General features: G+C 40.1%; 1 protein-coding gene across 2 annotated transcripts in view; it reads right to left on the bottom strand.

The window, feature by feature from the left end:
• Nucleotides 1-7,767: 7,767 nt before the first annotated feature.
• pole2 (polymerase (DNA directed), epsilon 2) overlaps nt 7,768-17,582 on the bottom strand; it is a 14,488-nt gene continuing 4,673 nt past the window's right edge. The window contains exons 6-19 of one of the 2 annotated variants that reach the window (XM_077221707.1): nt 14,599-14,673; nt 14,431-14,514; nt 13,597-13,653; nt 13,465-13,513; nt 12,281-12,353; nt 11,287-11,459; nt 10,054-10,143; nt 9,908-9,962; nt 9,731-9,790; nt 9,538-9,615; nt 9,346-9,454; nt 8,757-8,933; nt 8,076-8,143; nt 7,768-7,967 (exon numbers count right to left, since the gene is read on the bottom strand). In XM_077221707.1, the coding sequence (XP_077077822.1) occupies nt 7,949-7,967; nt 8,076-8,143; nt 8,757-8,933; nt 9,346-9,454; nt 9,538-9,615; nt 9,731-9,790; nt 9,908-9,962; nt 10,054-10,143; nt 11,287-11,459; nt 12,281-12,353; nt 13,465-13,513; nt 13,597-13,653; nt 14,431-14,514; nt 14,599-14,673 (1,167 nt within the window). In that variant the 3' untranslated portion in view covers nt 7,768-7,948. Of the gene's footprint in view, nt 7,968-8,075; nt 8,144-8,756; nt 8,934-9,345; nt 9,455-9,537; nt 9,616-9,730; nt 9,791-9,907; nt 9,963-10,053; nt 10,144-11,286; nt 11,460-12,280; nt 12,354-13,464; nt 13,514-13,587; nt 13,654-14,430; nt 14,515-14,598; nt 14,674-17,582 lie in introns of both variants that reach the window. The other variant, XM_077221706.1, reaches the window with a different exon arrangement.

The raw sequence follows: 17,582 nt of genomic DNA, 5'->3' as shown, positions 1-17,582 counted from the left end.
TGCAGCCTCTTTTAGAATGTCTGAAAGAAATTAAAATCTGGATGGCAAACAATTTTCTTCAGCTAAATGACTACAAAACTGAAGTTATTGTCTTTGGCCCCTCAAAATCCCCAAACTGCCATCCCTGCTGACTTAGGTCCCCTTGCACCCTATGTTAAATCCCATGCACGTAACTTGGGTGTTATTTTTGACTCCCATCTTAACCTGGAGAAACAAATATCATCTGTTGTAAAGACCAGTTTTTACCAATCAAGAATAATTTCCAAACTCAAGTCTGTCCTGTCTTACAATGATCTGGAAAAAGTCATCCATGCCTTCATAACCTCCCGCCTAGACTATTGTAATTCTCTTTACTTTGGTCTCGCTTTAACTCTGGTGGCGCGGCTTCAGATTGTTCAAAATGCAGCGGCTTGGCTGCTCACAAACACAAAACAAACGCGAACACATTACACCTGTCCTAGCCTCCTTGCACTGGCTTCCAGTCCAGTCTAGGATACAATTTAAAATACCATTGATGGTTTTTAAATCTCTTCACGGCCTGGCCCCCAGCTACATAACAGATATCATTTATCCTTACGTAGCTCCTAGGTCCCTCAGGTCCTTCAGTGAAGGCCTCCTCCAGGACCCACGGTCCGGGCTTAATTTGTCCTTTGACAGAGCATTTTCTGTTGCTGGGCCTCAGCTGTGGAACCGACTGCCATCTGACGTTAGAAGTGCCCCTTTAATCTTGATTTTCAAAGCCAGGCTCAAAACTCACCTTTTTACATTGGCCTTCCCGGCATCTTAATTTTCTTATGGCCTTCCCGGCATCTTAATTGTCTTATTCTGCTAGGTTTATAATTAAGTGTTTGTCTCGTAATGTGGATTTAGCCTAAATCACTGATTTGTAATTGTATTTTACTTTATTTTATTATCCTGTTGCTAATTCACTATGTACAGCACTTTGGTCAGTGCGAGCTGTTTTAAATGTGCTATAGAAATAAACCTTACTTACTTACTTATTTACTTACTTACATGTATATTAAAATCACCAACAATTAGGGCATTATCTGCAGCCAGTACTAACTCTGATAAAAAATCAGCAAATTCTTTGATAAAGTCTGTATGGTGCCCCGGTGGCCTGTATACAGTAGCCAGCACAAATCTCAAATTAGATTTATCATTTAAACTAGATATTGTTACATTAAGCACCAACACTTCAAAATAATTATATTTGAAACTAGACTTAATAATTCTGAAGATATTACTATAAATTACAGCAACACCTCCCCTTTGCCTATCAGACGAGGTTCATGTTTATAACCATAATCTTGGGGAATCTACTCATTTAAAGTATGTTGTGTTTATGTACTTGTCAGGAGATAGCGCTGTAGTCCACATGTGGTCACCTATAAAAGGTGTAGAGTAAGAATGAAAGTTGTTGCACCTGCTGCCTAATCATGTAACCGCCTGGCACTGTTGCATTGCTTGTGGGTTTGAATAAACCTTGAAGAAGTAAGAAACTTTCTTGTCTTCATGATTACCAGGATTTAGACATAACAAATTGGCAACAAGGATTTTTGCTGTTCTACATGAAAGATGTCTGCTATTGCTTCTTTTCCTACGCCATTCTTACCATGTCCGGGTGAGCCGTCTATTCCTCTTGGTGTTTGGTTTAAGATGTTTGAGAATTACTTGCTTGTAAATGCATCAGGAGATGACTGGCCAGTTGCAAGAAAGCGAGCTTTGTTTCTTCATTGCCTGGGAACAGAAGGTCAGAGACTATTCTATACTTTACCAAACCAAGGAGAAACAATGGAGGATGCTATTGAGACTTTGAAACTACACTTTATTCCTCGACGTAATGTTGTGGCTGAGCGTCATGCATTCAGAAAGTGAATTCAAGCACCAGGGGAAACAATTCTGCAGTATGTTGCTTCTCTTCGGGACTTAGCCACCACATGAGTTTGCATGTAATAGTGATGAAATGTTGCGAAATCAATTAGTGGACAATGTAAACAGTCATCGTATTAGAGAACATCTGCTATTAGAGACTGATTTGACTCTTAACAAGGCAATTACTATTGCTACACAAATGGAGGTTGCTGGTGAACAAGCTAAACTTTTTTCAAATCAGACGTCAGTACCTGTGCAAGCAATACAAGCAACAAGTGTGCCTGCTGTTGATCATTACAAAAGACAATATCCTTTGAAACCTCTGTCTGTGCCTTCAAAGTCTTTTGCTTCTTCCTTGGCTCGTGCATGTTATCGATGTGGATCTACAAAACATCTTGCAAATGATTGCAGATGTCCTGCAGTTTCTGTAAAGTGCAATAATTGTAAAAAGTGTGTCGTTCACAGCAAGGACGTTCTGTACATGAGATTAAACTGCCTGAGCTTCAGATTCTTTACATGCATGATTCAGTATCTAATGAGATAAAATGTACTACTATTATCATGACTGCATCAGCCTCTGTACCTGTGGAGTTGATTGTGGATTCGGGATCATCCGTTTCCATTCTACCAAAATCTGTGTATGAAAAACACTTTAAACAAGACTCTTTGGTGCCTCCTTCTGTTAAATTGGTGACATATTCAAGAGATCCAATACCAGTGCTTGGTTGTCTACCTGTTACTGTTACCAGAGATAATATGAACCGTAATACGTCAATCTTTATAGTTGATATGGCACTGCTCTTCTTGGAATGGATTTAATTAATGGATTGCATCTCAAGTTTGAAGGTTCTTCCATGCTTCCAGGACCGGCTCAGTCTTCAGCCCCTATAATGCGACTTTCTGCTTCTGTGCCTGTTGCTAAGCTAGGATGTGCAAAAGGATTTGTGCATAAGGTAAAGACTTCTTCAGTGGTGAAACCTGTACATCAGAAACTTAGACTGTTGCCATTATCTGTTCGAAATGCTGTCAGTGATGAACTTCAGCGCCTTCTTGACTTGGGTGTTATTGAACGAGTGGATGCATCACCGTGGATTTCTTAGTTGTTCAAAAGAAGACCGGTGGTATTCGCATGTGTGTAGACCTGCGAGAAGCAAATAAAGCTGTTGTTGCAGACAGTTATCCTTTGCCCCATATTGATGTGATGTCTATGCTGCGTGGAGCAATTGTCTTTTCTACAATTGATTTAGAGAATGCTTATTTCCAGCTTTTGTTATATGAAGAAAGTCGTAATCTGACTGCATTCATCACCCATGAAGGACTATACAGATTCTGTCGAGTACCTTATGGCCTTGCTTCAGTTCCATCTGCGTTTCAGAAAATGCTAGCAACTGTACTACAAGGATTGCCAAACGTAGCTAATTATCACGATGATGTCGTTGTCTGGGGACACACAAAAGGTGACCATGACCACATGCTCAAAGTGGTTATTCAGCACATACACAATGCAGGTTTACAGCTGAATGATTCAAAATTCCACTTTAATAAAAGCACTTTGCGCTTCCTTGGTCATACTGTATCTGCACAGGGTATTCACCCAAATGAGGATCATCTCAGTGCCATGCTCCATGCTCCTGTTCCTAAAGATGCACATCAACTCCGTTCTCTTCTTGGATTGTTGTCATGTTACAATAAATTAATTCCAAATTTTGCTACAGGAGTAGAACCATTGCGTGCTTGCATCAGACAAGGTTCTGAGTTCAGCTGGTCAGATGAGGCTCAGAAGAGTTTCGGTACTGTAAAGGAGTTGTTACTCCAAAGCACTGCTTTAGCATTGTTTGACCCTAACTTGGCCACTGTCATTTCAACGGATGCATCAGATTATGGACTAGGTGCTGTATTCTCTCAAATTCATGAAAACAACACAGAGCACATTGTTGCATTTGCTTCAAGGACATAGTCCACTGCAGAACGCAAATATTCAACGATTGAAAAGGAAGCTTTAGCATGTGTCTGGGCTGTTGAAAATGGAGAACTTACCTCTTGGGTTGAAAATGTCTTCTACGTACGGACCATCAGGCCTTGACAGTGCTCCTCTCCTCTAAAGGCACAGATCGCGCTGGACTGAGGATTGTGCGTTGGGCAGAGCGACTCTTGTGTTTTAACTATGAGGTGAATTATTATCCTGGCTCTAAAAAACAGGTTGGTGATTATCTTTCACGCATACCTTTGCCTGCTTCTGATCAGGATCTTTCCAATACTGAACCGGAATTTGTTGCATTGTTATCTTCTGAAATGTCGACTGTGTCTCCAAATGAATTTACTTTTGCATCATGCTCAGAAATGACTGCATTAAGTGCTCAGATTGTTCGTGGGTGGCCTTCTTCATCAGCTGCTGTGGATGTTGCTCTACGTCCATATTTTCAAGTACGTAATGAACTGGCTGTGCAAAAGGACTAAGTGTTTAGAGGGTCACGTCTTGTTGTTCCTGTTGCATTGCAACATGTCTTGGTGAATCTGGCCCATGAAGGTCATCAAGGAATAGTGCATACGAAACAGCGCATTTGTGAACTTTACTGGTGGCCTGGTATTGACTGCTTGGTTAAGGAACAGATCAAGAATTGTGAAGTTTGCTTGTCTTCTGATAAGACTACAACTGTCCGTGCTGCACCTTTACAACCTTTACCTTTTCCATCTCTGCCATGGGAAAAATTGGCTGTTGACATTGTTGGCCCATTTGAAACCACTACCTGGGATTGTCGGTACATTATGACATTGATTGACTATCATAGTAAGTGGCCAGAAGTAGCATTCATTATTCCATCACAAGTAAAAATGTGATCAACTTCTTGACATCAGTTTTCAGCAGATTTGGACATCCTCATTACATTGTATCTGACAATGGATGTCAGTTCAAGTCAGTGGAGTTTGCAGCATTTCTGTAAGATCGAGACATTCAACATAAAAATACGTCAGTGTATCATCCAGCTGCAAATGGAGCTATTGAGCGATTCCATCAAGTACTGAAGAGTTATATGCAATCTCCTATTCTGTCTGGAAAGTCATGGAGATCAATAGTAACAGAGTTTCTTCAAACCTACCGTGCTACTCCCCATTCTGTTACTGGACGGGCTCCTTCTGAGTTACTCTGTGGCAGAAAAATCCGCACTCTTCTTAATGTTCTCCCTCTTCCTATTACTTGTAAAGATCCTGCTGTGAGTCAGAAAGTGTTATTGTCTCAAGAGAAGATGAAAACATACACCGACCTCGAACAAAGAGCCTGTATTCCTGAGTTCAAACCTGGAGACTGGGTGCGTATAAAAATTCCAGTTGATGTTCCAAAAGGACATCCTAGATTCTCAAAGCCTTTGAAAATTGTATATCAACTTGGTCCATGCACTTAGCAGTTATCAGATGGGAAAAATTTGCATGCATCTCATCTTTCTCCAGCTTGTGCACCTATGGAAAATGTCAGTGAGAGTGAACTGGTGTCCTTGCCCCTCCAGTCTGTTCCTTCCTCTACTGTGTTGCCTAAAAATTAACTTGTGAACTTGCCTAATCAAATTGCTTCTCCATCTGGTCTTCGTCACGAGTGAAACGCCCTCCACGTTGGTTGCATGATTATGTCACTTAGTACAAAAGACTTTGATTACCTTGTGCTAAATGAGAAATTAACTCTAGTTCTAATATGTCTGGTTACAGAATGTAGAATATATTGTTGAACAAATTGGATTGGATGTAAATATTGTATAGGTTTTGCCTATTGCACTATGTATTTTGGGTGGAATTTACAGTTTTGAGTAAAGGGGGAATGTGTTTGTTTATGTACTTGTCAGGAGATAGCGCTGTAGTCCACATGTGGTTACCTATAAAAGGTGTACAGTAAGAATAGAAGTTGCTGCACCTGCTGCCTAATTATGTAACCACCTGGCACTGTTGTATTGCTTGTGGGTTTGAATAAACCTTGAAGAAGTAAGAAACTTTCTTGTCTTCATGATTACCAGGATTTAGACAAAGTAATTGTTTGGTTTTAGCCAGGGCCCGGTTCCCAAAACGTTCTTATCGCTAAGTAGTTCTTAACCTATTCCTTAACCTCTCTCTTAACGTGATGGCTAGTTTCACGATTCCCGACACGCTGTACGCTAACTATATCTTCTGTAAGTCACACATTCGTAAGGTTGGTCTGGACCATTCGTAAGCTCTCTCTTAGCGTTGTTTGAGCTCAAGACGCTAGTCGCCGCCACTGTGCAGCAGTCTTTAGAAATCAGCGCAGCGCAGCACAAGTCAAACTATGGTATGTTGACAATGTTGTGGCTCAACAATGATTTTACGTTATGGACATTTTAAGACTAAGAATAAAATATGTTCGCAATGGATACAGGCCTATTTATGAAGTTGACTTTATTTGGTATCAGAACCAATATGGTGGTAATTAGCCTAGGCTATTTCGTAATGTCATTAAAGCATTTAAATTGGCAATCACTTTTTATAATTAAAATCTGGCAAACAATTTGGCTCTAAATAGCTAAGATCTATAAATGGGTAAGCATGGTGGTGTCCAGTAAGCGACCAAATATGGCAGCAATCCAACGTGTCCTTGTATTGAATCAAAGATGGCGCCGGCCGCGAAGCAGTTTAGTCCATGTCAATTTTTTTATTCGGCAAAACTTAAGCCCTTTTGACATTTTGCCTGACGTCCTGCCAGGGCCTTGGTGTGATCCGGACGCAGCCATCTTCCTTGCTATGTCGCTCCATAGCTCTTTTTTGTTGCTGTAGCACAAGATATTCCGAAAGCTGGAAAACAGTATCACCTTGTGCAAGCTCACCACGTCCAGCAAAACTTCAAGTTCCTCTGACGAGAAGCTCAATATTTTACTGATAACAAACTATGTTAAAATAAATGTTACTGGAATAATTTGAGGAATGCTTCATTTGCATAGAAAGTGTTGTCTTTCTTAACGCCGTAATGCACCTTCGCATGAAGTGTAAAATCGATTCCTGAGCAATCGATGCCAACTAATTCAGCACCTTCACTTGGGATAGCGCCTTTGTAACGTCGAACGTAAGAAGCTTCCTAAGGGACACTTCGGGGAACACACTTAGGAACCTAAAAAACTTTGGTAAGATATATCTTTCAAGTCTTCTTAGCGCACAAAGAGTGAGCGTTATCGGGGAACCGGGCCTAGGTTTCTGTCATACACAGCACATCTAGGTTATAGTCTGTAATCATATCATTAACAATAAGTGCTTTTGGAGTAAGAGATCGAAAATTCAGCAACCTGAGATTTATCATTTGTATTATATCTATTTTTTATTTGTTGAACATCAATAAAATGTTTACCCTTAGATGGGTTTGGAAGTTTTTTTATTTCCTAATTCGGGGAACAGACACAGTCTCTATATGATGATATCTAGGTGAAAGAGTCTCTATATGATGATATCTAGGTGAAAGAGTCTCTATATGATGATATCTAGGTGAAAGAGTCTCTATATGATGATATCTAGGTGAAAGAGTCTCTATATGATGATATCTAGGTGAAAGAGTCTCTATATGATGGGATTTATATGACCTCAGTGACGTGAGACAGCTAGCAGACGGTCGGTTAGCCAGTCGGTCTGCTTCCTGACCCGAGCCCCAGTTCATGTTTGAGCTCTTTACTTGCGGTACACGGTATAAAATATATTCACCATACTGAGTTGTGATGTCTACTTTTTTTTGTTTACGCAATAGCAAAATTGGTTTACTGTATACAATATGATTCATGTTTAAATGCTTCCAAGACTTGTATTCTAGATACTGTATATGTGATTATGAATAAACTAAGACATGATCCACATCTGCGTAGATAATCTTTATCCATGTTGAAGAAACAAGTCTGTAATAAATCCCATAACCACATTTTGTCTATATTTATTTTACTTTAAAAGTGCATCAACACAATCAAATCAAACAATAACCATATGAAATTGCTGAAACAGAGTCTAAAAAGAAATGTACATTTTAAAGACCACAATGGAAATAACAAATTTAAAAACAGGAAGCACATCTGTGTGATATTCCATGGTTACTTCTGGTTTAAAGCCCTTGCAATTTGCTGTAAAGGGAACAATGAGAAATACGAGGGTTTATTTTCAAAGCACAGTCTTTTTAAAAGAGTAAATGTTAATGGAGAGGGTGTTGATGGCTTTATCAATAATCATACCTGTCCTCCACTGTTCTATTGGACGGATAATAAACTTTAAAGGAGAATCCACTTTTCGGAAAAGAACCCTGAAAGAGTAAGACATCAACAGATTTTACATCGAACACACTGAATCACTGATCAGTCACCATCAGTCCAGCCATACTAAAAATCACACACACACACACACACTGCCCCTATCCCTAAACCTACCCATCACACACACACACACACACACACACACACACACACACACACACACACACACACACACACACACACACACACACACACACACACACACACACACACACACACACACACACACACACACACACACACACACACACACACACACACACACACACACACACACAGCCCCTATCCCTAAACCTACCCATCACACACACACACACACACACACACACTGCCCCTATCCCTAAACCTACCCATCACAGGAGACATTCTGCATTTCTACATTTTTAATAAAACACTGCTTAGTATGTTTTTAAAGCCATTTGAAATATGAGGACTCATGAAATGTCCCCATAAATCACGTTCAAGTTGTAATACCGGTGTAATACCCATGTCATTATACACATTTGTGTCCTCACAAATCACAAAAACAAACACACACACACACACACACACACACTCAGACTCACACACACGCACTCTCTGTGTCAGCGTAGGTTTGAGTACCGGGTTGATGCACAGACAGTCTGTGTTGGAGACGTTGAAAGGGTCGTATTTATCAGCAAAGACAATGACATCAGGCACGGGATAAACGTGTAAGGCGTAATCATACGCCCAGTACACCGGACACACGTAGAGTGGAAGCGGCGTCAGATGACCTTGTGACAGGATGGTTTTCACAAACTGTTGAACAAATGCAAAATCCCCCAAACAGGTGAAACTTACTGCATGTGGTCGAGCACTTCAGAGTACAGCATTCTTTAAAAAGGGTTAATAACTTGAAATGAAATGAATGAAAAAATGCTGTGATCATTTACTCTCCCTCATGTTGTTCTAAACCCGTAACCCTTTTGTTCCTCTTCGGAACAAATATAATGAAGATATTTTTGATGAAATCTGAGAGATTTCTGTCCCTCCATTGACAGCTACACAACTACCACTATGTCGCTTCAAAAAGTTCATAAAAATATTGTAAAAGTAATCCATATGAATCGAGTGGTTTAGTCCAAATTTTCTGAAGAGAAACGATGACTTTATATGATGAACCGATTGAATCTGGGCGTCACACGGATACGCATATAAAGCTCAGGCTCACATGGGAAGGGATATCCAGGTTGCTGCTTGGGAGTCGAACACAGTTTCGGCACATCTTGTTGACGAGGTCTTCTCGAATCACCACTATCTCCTGACTGCAGTACTGTATCCTGAAACAGGAAGAGAAGTATGATCACTGAATGGTAACGATGAAGAGCACCAGTGGTTAGCGCAGCACACGTTCGCTGTTCACCTGCAGGGGTTGGTGGTGAAGACGGAGAACGGCACGCGCTCTCTGAACTCTTCTGTGAGATGCTCCGCCAACGGAGGTCTGTCGGCACAAACACATCTTACACTTTTACATTCACAGACGGTCACTGACTCAAACACAAATGAAGAAGGGTCAGCATGTGATGATGATCGAAACACTGGTCCTGATATTATACCTGGGCAAGACCGTGCCGGGCCCCGGGTCTTCTGGTCCGGGAACAAACACAAAACGACTGCTGCAAAAACACATTGAAAGGGAGTCAGTGAAGTCTCACCCATAACTGGACTCATGCTTCACACTCCACTGTGTCATCAGAAAAACAAAAGCTTTCAGGTTTAATCAAATATCTTACCTGTTGTGAATGCTGGGAAATTCACAAATCAGATCAGCAAGTGCTTTAAAAGAATCTGAGAAAAGAAACATTGTTAAACTGTGAACAATTTATGTTCCTTTAAAACATGATTATGCAACAGCAAAAGCTCTTCAGAGATGTCGAACCTTTGAGTGTTTGGAGCTGGTTCCTGCCGTAAGGAGCGGAAGAGAAATTCCCACAAAATATGAAGCAAGTGGGCGGCATGGCGGAGTATCCTGCAACAATCACACCAAGAGATGATGGATCCGCTTATTCAAAGAAAAGCCCTTCACTGCTCGTCACCTTTTATAATTATCATAACGAGGGATACACTGAAACTGAAGCAGCATTTTTATTTTGCAGCAAAATACTGATACAGTGTAGATACAGGTCAGAAATCTCTGAAATTAATGAGAGACACCGCCTCCATCTGATAACAGAATCTTTAAATGTAATTACTATCCATGTTAACATCAATGTAAATACAGACTAATGGGGAAATTTAGCAGGAAAGAGCAATAATAGCTGAGAAGACATGCAGAGAAACACAGACAGCCAATGAGAGCAAGGATCAGTTTGAAGAGACTTTGCGATTGTGACTGAATTTTCGACAGCAATATGCCAGTTTACATTTGCTTTAGCAGAGTGCAATCGCAGTTCACATTATTATTAATATTCATATCCCGTGTACATGAGTCATGGGATTACTATTTATGGTCAGGAAGCTCAACTAGTCAATTAGTGATGCTGACCAGTGGTTTTAATATTTATAGCAGTGGCCAAACAAAACAGCCAATGCTGATATCAATATCTAGAAAGCAGGATGATATAATGCTCATATTTATATAGGCTAGTAAAATTCAAAGACTTTGTTGGACAGAAAAGACAACAGAATAATTATTCAAATGAGAAACATAAGCACTGTAGTGCACATCCCATTGTACATCATTCTGGATGAGTAACTGACGGCAGATCGGGTTATTAACTGCTGCGTTTCCACTTTGAAAGTCCTGTTACACGTTCGGTTCGGTCTTAAATACAGAGACAAATCCATTTCAACCATCAAGTCCGTACACAACGAGGCTAATCGTTCTTCATCTGGAAGTGTGTTTAGAGCTTGTTCTCTGTAGTTTGTCTAACATTACACTAACATTTTTAAATAAACTTACATTGTGCAGATATGATGAGCAGATACTGTATCTGAACAAATCACATAAACTACATCTTTTGTTTAACAGCACCAGAATAGTTTTGCAGAACTGCGTTTAGACTGTAACAAATTTAAAAATGATGTTGTCATAAAACATTTCACAATATTACTTGTGTTTGTAAGTTTGGAGGTTTTCAGCAAATTCTTAGAGATCCGGGAAAATCCAAACCTGAGAACATGGTGTGTATCTTCTCCAGGACCTCCACACTGTCCAGCCACGCATCCGACACCATCACAAACATGGCGTCCTCATTCTCCTCCTCCAGCTGCTTGAGTTTGGCTGACGCTTTGACCGCAGTGGTGGACGGCCCACCAAAGAAGTTTATATTGCCATAATATGCCCTGTACACAGCCAAGAAAACACCATGTGGATGTAGAAGCATGTGAGCTGCACAGTTACAGTGAATAACCAGTCCCTCCAGAAAAACATGATTAAGCGATTGCATAATTCAATGCATAATCAGCCAAAGTCCACATCTTTATGCACGGCCGCATTTTTTCAAATACGCTGCACTTTCGCCGCATAAATTGACGATTTCCATGCAGAATATGCGGGGCTTGCATGATTTCATAATCCACGCATTTTCGTTGCAAAAAAGTCATATATATCTTAGCGGAAAGTTTAAAAATGTTGTGTTTACTCAACACACGAGCAGCCATTTCCCCGTTGCCATGGGAACGTTATGAAGTGACGTAATTACGCGACGTGAACATTATTGAAAAGCTGTAAAACAGGAAGCACACTTTATTTTTTTATTTATTAATTTTTACAGAAGTTCTATCATATTCCTTTTGTAAAGCTACAGAACTTGTTTGACTCATCATTGTTCTGTAAGTTTGAGTCGTGTGTTTAATAAGGTCTGAAATAAAACAAGATGAACTTAAATATTCCAGCACTTTCTATGATGTGTTATGCTTGCTTATCATAGGAAGGAATAAGAAATGACTCTTTGCATTAAGGCAGTTGCCTAGTGAGAACAGGGTGTTCTCACTTTTTTTCTTTTGCAAGTTCCCGCAATTTCATCACATAAAATATGATTAAATATCCCGCATATTCCATCACATTTTTAAAGAAAACGTGCTGCATAGCGAAGGATTTTTGCCCGCAACAATTAAAAAAAAACTCCGCATTTTTCTGGAAGGACTGAATAACTGATACACACCTGGTGAAAGAAGAGGGTTCTGTGGGCGGGAACCCAAACGCGTTGACATGGAACACAGAATCCTCGTACCATCCTGGGAATGCAGACAAAGCATGTGATTACAGAGATCAGATCATGTGATTACAGAGATCAGATCATGTGATTACAGAGATCGGATCATGTGATTATAGAGATCAGATCAGATCATATGATTATAGAGATCAGATCATGTGATACAGAGATCAGAGCATATGATTATAGAGATCAGATCATGTGATTACAGAGATCAGATCATGTGATTACATAGATCAGATAATGTGATTACAGAGATCAGATCATGTGATACAGAGATCAGAGCATATAGGCTTGTTCGACTTGAACCGGCGCTGCGCAGACCGATCGGTTGATGACATCAAAGTACCGCGAGAGCGATTCAAAAGCATAAGGAGCCGTCTGCTCTCTAATCGCTCTCGCGGTACTTTGATGTCATCAACCGATCGGTCTGTGCAGCGCCGGTTCAAGTCGAACAAGCCTTATGATTATAGAGATCAGATCATGTGATTACAGAGATCAGATCATGTGATTACATAGATCAGATCATGTGATTATAGAGATCAGATCATGTGATTATAGAGATCAGATCATGTGATTACAGAGATCAGATCATGTGATTACATAGATCAGATCATGTGATTAGAGATCAGATCATGTGATTACAGAGATCAGATCATGTGATTACAGAGATCAGATCATATGATTACAGAGATCAGATCATGTGATACAGAGATCAGATCATGTGATTATAGAGATCAGATCATGTGATTACAGAGATCAGATCATGTGATTATAGAGATCAGATCATGTGATTACAGAGATCAGATCATGTGATTACAGAGATCAGATCATGTGATTATAGAGATCAGATCATGTGATACAGAGATCAGATCATGTGATTATAGAGATCAGATCATGTGATTACAGAGATCAGATCATGTGATTATAGAGATCAGATCATGTGATTACAGAGATCAGATCATATGATTACAGAGATCAGATCATGTGATTATAGAGATCAGATCATGTGATACAGAGATCAGATCATGTGATTATAGAGATCAGATCATGTGATTATAGAGATCAGATCATGTGATACAGAGATCAGATCAGAGTCAGGAGTTTCACACGGCAGCGGGACAGAGACTCACCCTCAGCCAGAACGAAGCAGGACTCTGTGTAAAGGCCGCTGTGAAACTGGTATGATGAGCGTTAGGGAACAAACTGAAAACATCCTCTAAGACAGCAGCACATGAGCTTCATGATAAACACAGGAAGGATATTGCCTTTGATATATTTAGCTGCACTGTGCCACTGAGGTCCTCCAGGTAGAACTTGCCCTGAAAGAACAGAGGATGAAGAGAATATATCAACATGAAGTCCTGGAGTCAGGAAGCAAGTGTTCTGAAAAGTTTAAGCATCTGTGTTTTGTCTTGCTCAAACATCAATCCGATTCGCACTCTCTACTCATCAACACACCAATGTTCCAATGAAGGGCCTAGAATTTATATTGATGTGTCTCTATTAACACTAATCAAACAATACTTACAACACCACTACTGTACATGTTATTACAACACCACTACTGTACATGTTATTACAACACCACTACTGTACATGTTATTACAACACCACTACTGTACATGTTATTACAACACCACTACTGTACATGTTATTACAACACCACTACTGTACATGTTATTACAACACCACTACTGTACATGTTATTACAACACCACTACTGTACATGTTATTACAACACCACTACTGTACATGTTATTACAACACCACTACTGTACATGTTATTACAACACCACTACTGTCACGCCCTGGATTGCTTATTGCGTTTTCTAAACCGCTGTGTGTGTGTGTGTGTTCAATACTCACTGCTGTGTGTGTGTGTGTGTGTGTGTGTTCAATACTCACTGCTGTGTGAGTGTGTGTGTGTGTGAGTTCAATACTCACTGCTGTGTGTGTTTGTGGGTGTGTGTATGTGTGTGTGTGTGGAACACCATACTTGGCTACACTTGACTTCACTAACCCACACCCATAAACGTTCAGTCCTGATGGCTGAAGAGAACATCAGCATGAGTGTGTGTGTGTGTGTGCAGGAATACCTCTTTCAGCTGTGTGATCATGCCGAGGACGATCACTTCCCCAACTTTAGCAGTGCTGCCCAGAAGAGCTTCCACTGTCTTCAGCTGCAATATGAAGAGTTGATTCAGTCACAGATCATGACGCAGCGACCGAACACAGTCTCGTCAGTGAGGGTTGCTCATGTTTACCTGGAACTTGTTTCTCCCTTCATCTGTAGTTGACCCAATAACCGGAGGAGTGAAGAGCTCGTGTCTGTGTGTTCGCTGTCACAGATCATGATAAAGAAACTGTTTACTACTGCGATTAACGTGTGTCCTGTAATTTCACCACTACGCCCATCACTGACACTCATCCTGATAATCAAGCGGCTTTATTAACAGCTCCAGTTGTACTTCATGATCGACTAGTTCATTTTATTCACTGCAAATGATCTGTCTCACTGCATGAAGATAAACACTCGTTATTTAAACTGCTCAGTGTGGCTGTTAGGCACGAAGATATTATAAACTTTAGGAGTTTCTGTGAAGCTGCTTTGAAATTATGTCTATTGTGAAAGCGCTATATACATAACCGACTTGTTTCAGTGCAGCATTTGATTTACAGGTGAGTGTTCAGTCATTCACAATGCATAACAATCACAACGGTCACATGTCTTCCTAAATAACTCTGTGAAACCTGTGTCCATCTGCAGACCTGTCAAACTTGAAAGTATTTTTTGAGTATCATCCGCGGGGGGTGGGGATTGTCATTTTTTTGAGACAATGAAAGACATACAAAATCACATGCCTATCTTCATAATTATAGTTTTGACTTCTAAAGTTTTAAAATTTAGCTAGCACTGATTTTGATAGCAATTTAGCTATTGCAGTGAAAGTCCAAAATTTCTGCTCAAAACAATTTTTTATTCATTATTAATATTGCATTGCATTTAATGTGTGCATATTTCATATTTATAGAAAATAGTTGACAATGAATAGACAGGAGTGCTGTCACATGACCAATAATAGTAAAACGAATCACTTATTCTAAAAAGAATATCAAGTATAAATTTAGATGAATCCGAAATATGGGGCTATGTTAAAAGTAAAACGTCCGTCATTTAACGAATTTTAAAAACACGGATGGATAGGCTAATACAAAATGCTTTCTGACATTTTGACAGAAAAAAACAACCAAGAACAAAATGTATTTATAATTATCTTCTCTCTCTGCGCGCGGTCTGTGTTTGTGTGAGAGAGCTCGCGCAGCACTGATACAACGGTACTTTTTAATCCATAAGTAACTAATGCGCTAGTATTCATAAAAAATAATTATGTAACATAATTAGGTACTTTAGTTATTATTAACACAATAACATAACACATGCAGACTATGTTTCTCAACACTGAATAAATAAACGCCTGTTTCTCCAGACTAGGGTTTATCAGTAATCCACAAATCACAGAACATTCATAATCACTAAGCCATAGCAATTTAAATTTTATTTAGATTTAATGTTCATCAATACTTAAGCATTTTATAATTTACATGGCTGAATGATGTTTTCCTTTTATCTGAGTGACCATGAATGACGGAGTATTTTAAAATAATCCATGGATCATTCCCGTGTGATAATCGAATCCAGAAATCCAGATTAAGTTAACTACCGGTAAAAACAATATTTCAACTTTCCACATCCACCCCAGCCCGTTCCCCTTCAGGAATCAGAAGTGTGAGTACTGTCCTGTCCTCGCTTACGAACTCAGTCAGACGCGGAAGCGGGATAGAGCGCGATTCTTTATTGCTGTCGATTTTCAGTCTCTTTTAAAAGGGTAACTAAACACTAAAACAACTTTTTTTAAGTTAATTATCTGTAAGAATAGAGCTTCATAAATGCTGTTCATTGATTAGAGTAAATTTTTTTACATTTGGGTATAAAGTGTTTTAATTTTCAAATATATGGTGTAAAAACGTCTGAGTGCTGCCCTCTTCAGGTTAAACGGAAAGCTCCTGCAGTAGGGGAACTCTGACGTAGAATACTCTCTGACGTAGAATACTCTCTGACGTAGAATACTCTCTGACGTAGAACACTCTCTGACGTAGAATACTCTCTGACGTAGAACACTCTCTGACGTAGAACACTCTCTGACGTAGAATACTCTCTGACGTAGAACACTCTCTGACGTAGAACACTCTCTGACGTAGAACACTCTCTGACGTAGAATACTCTCTGACGTAGAACACTCTCTGACGTAGAACACTCTCTGACGTAGAATACTCTCTGACGTAGAATACTCTCTGACGTAGAATACTCTCTGACGTAGAACACTCTCTGACGTAGAACACTCTCTGACGTAGAATACTCTCTGACGTAGAACACTCTCTGACGTAGAACACTCTCTGACGTAGAACACTCTCTGACGTAGAACACTCTCTGACGTAGAACACTCTCTGACGTAGAATACTCTCTGACGTAGAATACTCTCTGACGTAGAACACTCTCTGACGTAGAACACTCTCTGACGTAGAATACTCTCTGACGTAGAACACTCTCTGACGTAGAACACTCTCTGACGTAGAACACTCTCTGACGTAGAACACTCTCTGACGTAGAACACTCTCTGACGTAGAATACTCTCTGACGTAGAACACTCTCTGACGTAGAACACTCTCTGACGTAGAACACTCTCTGACGTAGAACACTCTCTGACGTAGAATACTCTCTGACGTAGAACACTCTCTGACGTAGAACACTCTCTGACGTAGAACACTCTCTGACGTAGAACACTCTCTGACGTAGAATACTCTCTGACGTAGAATACTCTCTGACGTAGAACACTCTCTGACGTAGAACACTCTCTGACGTAGAACACTCTCTGACGTAGAACACTCTCTGACGTAGAACACTCTCTGACGTAGAACACTCTCTGACGTAGAACACTCTCTGACGTAGAACACTCTCTGACGTAGAATACTCTCTGACGTAGAATACTCTCTGACGTAGAACACTCTCTGACGTAAACACTCTCTGACGTAGAATACTCTCTGACGTAGAAGACTCTCTGACGTAGAACACTCTCTGACGTAGAATACTCTCTGACGTAGAACACTCTCTGACGTAGAACACTCTCTGACGTAGAACACTCTCTGACGTAGAACACTCTCTGACGTAGAACACTCTCTGACGTAGAAC

This window comes from Siphateles boraxobius, unplaced genomic scaffold (genome assembly GCF_051911475.1).
Source record: "Siphateles boraxobius isolate OS27281-9 unplaced genomic scaffold, OSU_SipBor_1 85, whole genome shotgun sequence".
Taxonomy (NCBI): domain Eukaryota; kingdom Metazoa; phylum Chordata; class Actinopteri; order Cypriniformes; family Leuciscidae; genus Siphateles; species Siphateles boraxobius.
The sequence above is the reverse complement of the archived record's forward strand: the minus strand, read 5'-3'. Positions and strand labels throughout refer to the sequence as shown.